The sequence below is a fragment of the Anabrus simplex genome, chromosome 1 (genome assembly GCF_040414725.1).
Source record: "Anabrus simplex isolate iqAnaSimp1 chromosome 1, ASM4041472v1, whole genome shotgun sequence".
Lineage (NCBI taxonomy): Eukaryota > Metazoa > Arthropoda > Insecta > Orthoptera > Tettigoniidae > Anabrus > Anabrus simplex.
In genome coordinates, this window is record NC_090265.1 from 1,190,799,442 (window position 1) to 1,190,811,461 (window position 12,020).

Here is a 12,020-nt window from a genome sequence, read left to right on the forward strand (position 1 = left end):
ATGAGCTTCAAAATGAGTTTCATAACAGATTTTAAGACCTTGATGGTATTCGAAAGAAGCTGCAACTGTTCAATTTACCATTTCAGATACAGTCAGAGGATGCACCATATAACTTACAGCTAGAAATCATAAATCTTCAGTTCGACATAAGGTTCAAAAGCAAAAAGCAAAGTCACCTCTGTACAGGCCATGACGGCCCTTGGAGGAGTGGAAGGTAAAGGCTTCCACCATTGTTAACCTCGGCACGTGATGGGGTAGAGTGGTTAGCTCTACGCCCGGCCGCCTTTGCACCCAGGAATGCACCTGGTACTCATTTTTGGTGTATGCTGAGTGAATCTCAGGGCCATATGCACCTCCGGAAGTGGAAATCTCGTTTCTTAAATTTTACGACTTCCTAACGGGGATTCGAACCCACGTCCTTCCGGGCGAACCGAGCACGCCTTTACCGCCTCGGCCAGGCAGCCCCTATAAGGTTCAAAGAGCAATATAAAAAAACAGGTACTTTATGAGTTTCATCAGCAATTGGACCCATCTCATTTCCTGAAAGTCCGAATGTTTGTGAGAGAAATAATAACAATGTTCAGAAGCACTTATAGGTTTAAGCAAGTTTTTCACAAATGAACTTGAACAAGACTAGGTTCAGATCCCAATTATTAGAGTTTCACCTACATTTATGAGACTTACCTGTACTAAGAGTGTCCCACCAAATAATGGCTAAAAAGAAGTCGTAAGTGGTACAGATTTTGTGACATATGAAATCATACAGCTACATAGGCTGTGGCGTAAGGATTGACAACAGTAATTTGTTAGTGTGTTTTGGTATCTGTGTTCTTTTGTATCAACACAATTGCTTGAAGAGATGCTACTTTTATTGAGCCTATTCTCTTTTGGTTTTTATTCATGACGTTTTGCTACAGAAGTGAGATAGCAGCGGCATAGTATTAGGCATTATTCCAATTTATAGTTGTTCATAGAAACGATGAGCATTTTAAGCCTCTAAAAGAACAGATGTATTTTATTTTGTTCATTGCTTATGACAACCTGTAAAGTACCTAATTATTTATTTTCAAGGTATGGTGTTTCGTGCATTTTGTGTAAACGCCAAGTTAAACACATTTAATTATGTATGTCCTTATATCAAAGAATATAATGCACATGCATATGGAGTAGCATAGTTATGAATGTGTAATGTTCACCCCTCCAGGCTTAATAATAATGCTACTTGCTTTACATCCTACTGACTACTTTTACAGTTTTCAGAGGCGCAAAGGTGCCAGAAGTTTGTCGCGCAGGAGTTCTTTTACATGCCAGTAAATCTACCGACATGAGGCTGATTTATTTCAACACCTTTAAATAACATCAAACTGAGCAAGGATCAAACCTGCTACGTTGGGGTCGGAAGGCCAGTGCCTCAACCATCTGAGCCAATCAGCCTGGCCCCTCCGGGCTTGTCCTATCCGATAACATCCTGGGCTAGTGTTCGTAACAGCTGTTTCTGATGCATGCAAACCTGCAAGTCAGCTTGTGACCTTGTAGGTAGGCCCTTGTAGGAACTGTTTAAATTTGTTCGAAAATTATTCTATGATGGTTACACCCTAAAGTATGTACAGCTGCAAGATAATCATGCAAAATCGTATACTGTATTTCTGTTTTAAACTAGCAGATAACATCCAAGAGTTGGAGTTTACATGTCATGGTGGAATTTACTCAGGGATTTGAGTTAAAATGCCAAATTGCAGTCACTCACAGTTTTATTTCTTTATTTTTGCTGCTATTTTATCTGTGAGGCCAGTAACTCATTATCTATATGTCTCACTAATATGTTTAGTAAAGAACAGTATAGTATCCTTAAAAATTACTTTCACGGTAAGATTTTAATGTTGGTACCAACCTTACTAATAGTATGTTGTATGTTTGATCAGGTGATCTGGGCCGTCTGCTGCAGGTAATTAAGCCAAAAGTGATCTTCACAGTGCCTGAGACATTGAAGGAGCTACAGATTGCTCTCCATCAACAGGCGACTGCACCCACTCTCATAGTGTTTGGTGAGGGTGAGACATGGCAACGTTTTGAGAGTGCTGGCAATCAGAATTCTTTCAAAGAACCTGTTCTTTCCAATGTTCTGACAACAACAGCAGTAATCTTATGTTCTAGTGGCACTACTGGCCTACCAAAAGGAGTGTGTATTACCCATGCCAATTGGTTTGCTGCCTTGCATACGCTGAAGTAAGTATAGATTGATTCTTTAGTGGAAATAGTAGTGAGTGTTGTAGGATTTTAAACTAACAAAATATTACTCTTACTGGCAGATGAGTGATTAGCAAGTTAGTTTTTTTGCTCATCATTACAGGTTTGATCCTAGAAAAGGCCAATTGATTTTTAAAGTCAAGAAAATCCTTATTTTGCAAAGTCATTCATGTCAGCATGCAAAGGAACTCTTGTGTTTGCATTAAGTATCTACCAGACAAAATTCCCCCTCTTCTTGATTGTCTAATCTGTCTTCATGCATTTCTCATTTTCCCTGCTGGGAATACTAGCCATAGCAGCATAGTGGGAAGAATAAAACATCAAAATTGATGTACAAGTTGCCTAGGAGGCATTAAATCAAAATACTCAGCAGCCAATATCATACAATGTTGTTGTTGTTGTTGTTATTATTGTTATAAGTTACAGAAAGAACAAATAAGTCATGCATGGAAAGATAGAAACTTGGATATGAAATCATAGAATAAATGCAATGGCCAGCAATGCAGGAAGAAGGAGCAATATAAAAAGGGACAAGACAAGCACTAAAACTCCAAAGGACACAACTCCAAAGGACAATGTCCACGCGTTAGATGGTGCAGCTCTTGTGCATGTAAGCTTTGGGAAGGCATTCTTTCTGATTATATTAGACACACTTGCAAAATTAATAACTGGTTCGATAGAAGGCAGTTCGGGTTTAGGAAAGGTTATTCCACTGAGCTCAACTTGTAGGATTCCAGCAAGATATAGCAGATATCTTGGATTCAGGAGGTCAAATGGACTGTATTACGATTGACCTATCTAAAGCATTTGGTAGGGTGGATCATGGGAGACTACTGACAAAAATGATTGCAACTGGACTAGACAAATGAGTGACTGAATGGGTTGCTATATTTCTAGAAAATAGATCTCAGAGAATTATATTGGTATTATAAGTGGTATGTTCCGAGCTGTCAGTGGAGAGAAGGCGTGGAGTGACATTAGCAGACGAATAAGTTTCAGTGGCGTCTTTAAAAGTAGGAAAGATCATAATCTGACCCTGTAATAATTAAGAAGGGAATTCCTCAAGGCTGTATTATTGGACCTTTATGTTTTCTTTTATAATAAATGATATGAGTAAAGAAGTGGATTCAGAGATACAGCTGTTTGCAGATGATGTTATTCTCTATAGAGTAATAAATAAGTTACCAGATTGTGAGCAACTGCAAAATGACCTTGATAATGTTTTCCGATGTACAGCAAGCAATGGTATGATGATAAACGGGGTTAAAAGTCAGGTTGTGAGTTTCACAAATAGGAAAAATCCTCTCTGTTTTAATTACTGCGTTGATGGGGTGAAAGTTCCTTTTGGGGATCATTGTAAGTATCTAGGTGTTAATGTAAGGAAAGATCGTCATTGGGGTAATCACATAAATGGGATTGTAAATAAAGGGTACAGATCTTTGCACGAGGTTGTGAGTGTGTTTAGGGGTTGTAGTAAAGATGTAAAGGAGAGGGTATATAGTCTCTGGTAAGACCCCAACTAGAGTATGGTTCCAGTGTATGGGACCCTCACCAGAATTACTTGATTCAAGAATTGGAAAAGTCCAAAGAAAAGCAGCTTGATTTGTTCTGGGTGATTTCCGACAAAAGAGTAGGGTTACAAAAATGTTGCAATGTTTGGGCTGGGAAGACTTGAGAGACTAAGTGGTATGTTATAGATGTTGATTCCCAAAGGGAAATTAAAATATTTGTCCTGAATGGGTAAACTCATGAGTTAGCTGGAAAATTTATAATGTCCAATAACGGACCATTATATTGGTATTATAAGTGGTATGTTCCGAGCTGTCAGTGGAGAGAAGGCATGGAGTGACATTAGTAGACGAATAAGTTTCAGTGGCGTCTTTAAAAGTAGGAAAGATCACAATATGAAGATAAAGTTGGAATTCAAGAGGACAAATTAGGGCAAATATCCATTTATAGGAAGGGGAGTTAGGGATTGGAATAACTTACCAAGGGAGATGTTCAATAAAATTCCAATTTCTCTGAAATAATTTTAGAAAAGGCTAGAAAAACAACAGATAGGGAATCTGCCACCTGGGTGACTGCCCTAAATGCAGATCAATATTGACTGATTGATAGATAAACTTAAAAAAGAGAGGTTTGAAAGAACAGGTCTTGAATGCTCTTATATCGCCAGCCATAAGTAAAGAAAATGTGATCACCAGGGGACGGATTTTAGCGTATTTGCATGTTTTATTTCTTAATGGTAAATCGTATGCTACCATTGTACAAATATGTTTCAAGTTACATGCAACCAAAATACAAGATTTTATAGTGCATATGTATGTGCATGTTGCAGTGGTTTACACATGCAATATTTCATATTTTAGCACATATAAAAACATATTTTGCTGATTTTTTTTATCAATCTGGTGCTTAAAACTAGATTAAGTATACCGTACAGAAAATCAGGAAAATGAAGTATAAAAGAGACAATGAAACACATTACAGTTTCTTCTTTTGTTTTGGACAACTATGAACCATGTTAATTCGAATTCAGCTTCATCTGTTTCTGGGCTTTAATCCTCATCCAGTTCTCCTTCATCCTTTCACTCTGCTATCTCCTTCTTTCTTCTAACCATGGTGCTTGCGTACAGGATCTAACTTTTTCTTGAAACCTCTTAGTGGCCTTGATCCTCGACTTGTAAGCATTCCTGTTGCTGATTTCTGTTCCTTGTATTCCCATTTCTTCCAGATCCTTCTTCACCTCCTGATACCAGTGCACTGAAGTTTTCCTGATCTCAAAAAATCTTATTATCTGATAGGTCAGTCTTCCTGGGTTCATTCTGTAGATATGCCTGAAGAAGATGGCTCTCCTCTTCTGGTATCTGAGATCTTTTCCATCTTGAGATATAATTCTTGGATTCCTTTCTTTCTGTATGATCCATATTCTCTTCTTTGGGGTCCCAGTATCTTTCTAAGAATCTTTTTCATTACTTGCTCTAACTTCTTAACCAATCCTGACTTTATCAGGTCCAAACATTCAGCTGCATATAATGCCTCCTTGGTGGATCACTGTCTGCTAGTATCTAAGTTTTGCATTGATCAAGATATTCTTCTTGTTGCAAGTGTTCATAGTTAGTTTATATGCCAAGTTCAACTTGTTGATTCTTGATAATAATGCCTCTCTTTCGAGCAGGTTATTATCTATCCACTCTCCAAGATATTTGAATTTCTCCACTTTTTGAATCCTTTCTCTCTCAACTGTTATCCATCTGGGTGCTCTTTTGATGTTGGTCATGTACTGTGTCTTCTTGAAGGAGATCAGTATTGGGTCCATGCCTCCTCTATTGACTCTGATAGAACCACAATGAAATCTGCAAAGGCTATACAGGCAACTCCAATTCCTTTGTTATTGCATCCTATTCATATACCGCCTATTCCTTGCATTTTGCGGTGCCACTCTCTAATCATTCTGTCAAGAACACAGCTGAATCTTGCTGTCTGACCCCTGTTTGATTCCCAAAAGATTCCAATAGGATCCCCCTGAATTTGACCTTGGATGTTGTGTCAGTCACTGTCTGCTTAATGAGTTCTCTTATCTTCCTATCTACACCCTTTTCCTCTAAGATATGAATCATTGTTTCCCTTTCTACAGAATCATAGGCCTTTTTGAAGCCCACAAATGTGAGCACGAATTTTTTGTTTCTCTGTTTCTGGTATGTAATGATCAATTTTAGGTTCAGGATCTGTTCCTTACATGACATGCTCTAAAACCTCCTTGAAACTCACCAATTTGTGGCTCCAATTGTTTTTCTACACTATGGAGCTGTGTCTTTAAAAAGACCTTATATGTCTCTGGTAGTACCCATTGATATTCTGCTATAATTGTTAACATCTGTCTCCTTTCTTGTCAAGTGGGTGTATCAATGCTGATGCTGATGTCCATCCATCTGGCAGCTTCTCCTCTTCCCAAAACTTGCTCAGGTTTCTTGTCAGTTATTACAGTTTATTTATTGCAGTGTTACAATATTCAGACAGTGGACTGTTGTTGACAAATAATTGTAGATAATTTTTCAAAAATCAACAAAGCACTCCATAATTAAAGGCATTGTTGACTCTATGCATATGTATAATATTGGGACAGTATGATTCATGTTTGAATTAAAACAAGAAGCCACATTATCATCTACTTTGCAAGATTTTGGTAGTTGTCACAAAAACATTGCAATATGATGATCAACTTCTTTGCACTTGCTAAACTTGAATATTGCTACCTGTCAATAAATAATATAGGCATTCTAATTTAATTTTTTGTTTATTACTTATATGGCAAATCAAAATATTTCATGTTATTATGGTAACTGTTCAGAGAAACCTTCATAGTACATAGAGTGCATTGCAGAACAGCTTATTTGTTAGCCACAAGAAAATTATTAATTCTGAATTAATTTTTTCAATGATGCCTAAGAAAAATGTGCCACAAGTATACTGCCACAAGTTGAAGGAGATGCAACTTCATCAACTTTTGTCATTTGTCTAGTCTGCAATATAAGAGGGAGGTAGCATTTTATCTGCTGTTTATTTAAATTATAATTTAATATTAACCACATATGGGTTTATTTATAATCTGTATACACTACATAGTTTTATGTTTCTATGCTCATTATTTTCATTATTACCAATATTTATTCCCATTATTGGTACCCTGCATCCTGTGATGTCAAAAGGACCTTCTTACTATTTAAAAACATTCTCGTTGATAACAGAAAACGCTTGTTGTCTGAGAATCTACTGCATATATGTATATGCTCCCTATTCTGTCTTTCACAGCAATACTGAGGAAACAACAACATTTCAGCAGCTGAAATAGGCACCAGTTTACATTCTTACCTCCCATTTACTTTAAAAATACAACAAACATCTCACGTTCATGACTTGTATACTTTTAAAAGAAAAATATGTTTCTTTCAGAGAACTGACTGTGTGATTTTTGCCATATTGATGCACACAGTTCACATCTATCGACATGAGTTCAAACTATACCCAACTTTGAGTTCTTGCTCCTTCCACAATAAAAAGCAAGCAAAGAAAAGTCATCTCCGTACAGGTCATGAAGGCCCTTGGAGGGGTGGAAGGTAAAGGCTTCCACTATTCGTAACCTTGGCACTTGATGGGGTAGAGTGGTTAGCTCTACGCCCGGCTGCCTTTGCCCCCAGGAATTAACCTGGTACTCATTTTTTATGTAGGCTGAGTGAACCTCAGGGCCATGTGCACCTCCGGAAGTGGAAATCTCGTTTCTTAAATTTTACGACTTCCTGGCCAGGATTCGAACCCACGTCTTTCCGGGCAAACCGAGCACGCCTTTACTGCCTCGGCCAGGCAGCCCCTTCTCCTTCCACAATGATACTGAGGAAACGAGAATGCATGGAGATTGAAATTGAGGAGCGTTTTTTCAAAACTCGATAAATGCAAAAATTTTCGAAATTGAGTTATGCATGCTAATGTTATCAGTTTGACCTTGCTCACCATCCTGTGCAATCATCCTTTGCATAAGTCAATATTTGGCGTGTATAGAAGTGGTTGAAATCACTAGGTTTTTTGCAAAAGTCGATATATGCTCTCAGAAAGTTAAAGTAAAACTCGATAAATGCAGTTAACTATTAATCACGTGGCATTCTCATGGATAATCGGAAGTGTTATTCTGTGGAACAATGGAACGCCAGACTCCTTTATTGAAAGGATGTATTCTTGGAACTGCATGCCACATGTTCCCGCGATTAGCACTCATTGTCGTCGACAGAATAAAACTCACTTCTTGAGAAGTTTTAAGCAAGTTACTGCATGAGGAAATATTTCACTCTACAACAGTATGAATAATGAATCTGAAGATTCTGAAGCTGGCGTGCCGGTTCAGGAATGTGTCGGTGGAAGAAAGTCTAGATACAAGAAGAGAGTACCTGGAAAACTGGCTAGAACTAAAAACGAACCTAATATTAAATGCATTCATGGACTCAAAGACTTGCCCACAAGTACAGAAGCTAAAACGATGAAACAATGCAAAGCTGCTGAACTCTGCTATGAAGATATTACAGAATTCCATCATCATGTGACTTCTTTAAACAAGATCAATCAAGACAAGTTTCTTTTGAAGTATATGCACATTTCCACAACTCAGCGCAGGGTAGTGAACATCGAAAGTGTTAGGAAGAAGAAAACTGTTTCTGTGAAGTACAGCATTAGAAAGAAAACTGGTGAAATACTTCCTGTCTGCGCTGCAACTTTTCATGGAATTTCTGGAATGTCAAAGGGAAGATTATCTTTCTGGCTAGTAGGTTTCATCATACTGGGAAGTTACCTAAGGAAAATCGAGGTGGTGACAGAACAGGCAAGGAACACAAGGACATAACGGTTACCATTAAGAATCACATCAAAAGGTATAAATGCAGAGAGAACCATCATGACAGAGGAAAGTCTAAGGGAGGATATTTACCTTCATATCTCTCAGTCAATGAGATGTGGAAGACATTCTGTGAGGAAAGGAAAAGTTCTGGATTGAAACTGTGCTTGCTGTCAAAATACAAGTATATATTCTATAAGTGGTTCAATCTGTCATTCAAAACTCCTCACACTGATACCTGCTCCAATTGTAAAATTAGTCTGATGAAAATAAAGACAGAAACATGCCTAGAGAAGAAGAATGAACTGAGGACAAGTTATAGATTGCATAAACTTCGTGCAAAGCGGTTTTGTCGAATAATGAAAGAAGAAAACCCAGATGTCATCAAGATATTGTACCAGGAAGGCCTAGGTCCTGGTCCATATTAATTGAAAGAAATGTTATTTCCAGCATTAAAGATCCGACCGACGTACGAACATCCATGTAAAGAATGTTCCAGTATGTGCCAGACCCTACGAGTACGCTAGGCGGAGTCAAGTGACGTCACCTGTCGCTCGAAGCTCACCTCCCCTAGAGATATTTCTCGAAAGAATTTTTCTTTTAACAGCTTTTTAACACCTTAACCAATTTCAACGGGACAAACGCTGAATTATAGCAAACATCATTAAAGTTAATCCCTGTAAATTTCAAATTAATTCATCAAACGGTTGTTGAGTTATAACAATTTAAAGTCTCAACGAAATTACGTAATTACGGTCACATGGTCGAGAGAGAGCTGCCACCCCTCCCTGCGCTGGTATCTATATATGTCAAGGCCAGATAGCCCGCAAACCAGTAGTGTGCAGTACAGTACAGTACCGTACAAGGACAAACAGACAACTGTGTGAGTGAGATAGTGAAGAGACCGGCCCGCGTACAGTATGTTCGCGCAGTCACGGTAGAAGTACTTTCGTCGTATCTCCAGAACGCGAAATTCTATCGCCGATAAAGGACGTCGCACTGCAGTTAGTATGTCGCGTCGCGATTACAATATAATCCTAAAAAGACATTTAAGACTGTAACACGAGTGAACTTATTGGAGTACAAATATTAACTATTTCATTACGTGTGGACTTAGGCAACGTCAAGTAACATTAAACTTCTACAGAGCCTAATACTTAAGAATCACCAGAACTTATTTTTTTTTCTCGAGTATTGCATTATATTTCTTTATTCACGTCACATCAATATTTTGAATAAAAAAGTAAGAACTTTTCTGAGTTAATATAACAGGATTAGCAGAAAATCTAACTTAATGACTGTGTTCACAGACTGTGCTTATCGACTTGCTTTCTTTTTTTTTCTCTTTCTTCAAGTGTGAACTGTGTGATTAAGAACGTCTCAATAACGACTGTAAATAGTATTTAGTACAGAAAGGACTGTGATTCTTCATACGCCATAAATAGTGTTCAACAGTGTAAGTGATAACCAGTCTCACTAAATGAATTTTCGTGTGAGAAACTCAACAGTTCCAGCTGTCATCACCTCATCGGGAACGTCAACATCGCCGATCCTGATTCTACATGGAACATTCCAGATGTCCATCTTTCGACATTTGGTAACAACAGTTCTTGTCATAAGTGAGTAACAAACTGACTAAACTTTTTCATTTATTTTGAACAGTGAAACTTCAGTGTCGCATGTGAACAATTTCCATAATTTCTCAAAAGTGATAAATTTAATTTCAAATTTCATTTCTAGTAGAAAGACTGTAGGATTTCAAGTGTGCTGTATAACGAGATTGACGAACTGAGAACTGAAAACTTTTAATAATTTCTCATATCCATTTACCATTATAAAAGTGTGCTTAGGTTTAAAAAGACTTTAGGTGGAAATTCACACATATGAAAGACTTTGAAACCAATGATATTTATGCCATTTTTTTTTCAAGAAGATTATTTTCAACATTTAATTTCAATATAAATTTTGAGTCAACAATCATACCGCAGGGTGAGAAATTAATAAATTGTTTTTTTAAAAAAAATTATTTACCATCTATTATTCGCTCTGCGAGACTATCCTTCTCTGTATCGGCTCCAAAAACCCAGTTCCACTCCCTGAGGTCCTACTCATGCCCTTTGCCCACAACTTTTCCTGGTACAGAGAGGATAGTATAATAATAGATGGCGCCCAACGTGAGGCACGATTTTGGAGCCATACTATAATAATAGATGACATCGCAACTTCAAGGACTTCATTTTGAAGCCGTGCTATAATAATAAATGATGCACTTGTAATAATCGCAACATTCAGGGTTCGATTCAAGTCATTATATCTCGAGCACAGGATTTGACTGCAAAGAATTTGTTGTATTTGACTTATTCGAATATTCCGGAAACATGGATAACATACTTGCAGCAATCGAAGCTCTCAGGCTTAGCATTAACGATCAGAATGCTAAGATTGATAGGTCCAATAACCAAATGCAGGCACAAATAACCGCACTACAATCACAAATAGTTGACTCTAATACTCAACTTCAGGCGCAGTTAACTGAGTCAAATAGTAAGGTTGAAGACTTAACTTCTAAAATTGACAGGACCTTGGATACTAAGTTTGCTGAAGCGGATAAAGTCATTAACAAAAGACTCACTGAATCTAGTGCCCTTATCGAGCAACGATTCCGTGAAGCTGGAACTCGCCTCGAAAAGAAACTTACTGATTCTAGTGCACAAGTCGAAGCTACATTGAAAAACATGCGGGATCAGTTTGTTGAAAACTTAGAGTCTATTAAGGAAGAAATAAAGACAGAGGTCGTCAAGTCTTTAGACAAAGATCTTAGAAATGTTCTTCCTTCCGTTCAAGCATTTTCTACTGAACTCAAAGATTTACGAACTGAATTTCAAGAATCCCATGGTAACATCTCACAAACTCAAGCAAAGTTAGCTCAGGTGCAGGAAACCTTGCGAGATGCATTAAAGAGCGACGTGGGTAAATTACGAAGCGAGATAGGATTAATTAAGAGCACGCAAGGAGAACTCGACAAGCGTATTACAGGACAGCTAGATAGCACGCATACCCAGATAGCTGCTTTCTGTAAAGACGTACAAGTCATTAAAACTGACTTGAGAAATGAAATAAAAAGTTTAGACACCTCAATTAATTCTAAAATTAAAAATTTGTCCGAAGAAATGAATCAAATTAAACTTAAAGAACATACAACTGACGTCACAATTCCTGGTTCGTCGAGGGAAATACACAATACAACAACCCTTATTAAAGTACCAGATGACAAACCAGTCAAATTTTCAGGACGTGATGAATACACTGCTCGAGAATTTTTGTTAAATGTCGACGATTACCTGGAGGAAAATAGGGTAGAGGACGATAGGAAACTTCGAGTAGTATCCAAACT

At 37.7% G+C, this 12,020-nt stretch overlaps 1 protein-coding gene across 3 annotated transcripts in view; it reads left to right on the forward strand.

Moving 5' to 3' along the window:
* Positions 1-12,020, forward strand: part of LOC136877374 (luciferin 4-monooxygenase) — a 128,440-nt gene that overhangs the window by 56,973 nt on the left and 59,447 nt on the right. For all 3 annotated transcript variants that reach the window (XM_067151369.2, XM_067151360.2, XM_067151388.2), the window contains exon 3: positions 1,923-2,226. In XM_067151369.2, the coding sequence (XP_067007470.2) occupies positions 1,923-2,226 (304 nt within the window). The remainder of the gene's footprint in view (positions 1-1,922; positions 2,227-12,020) is intronic.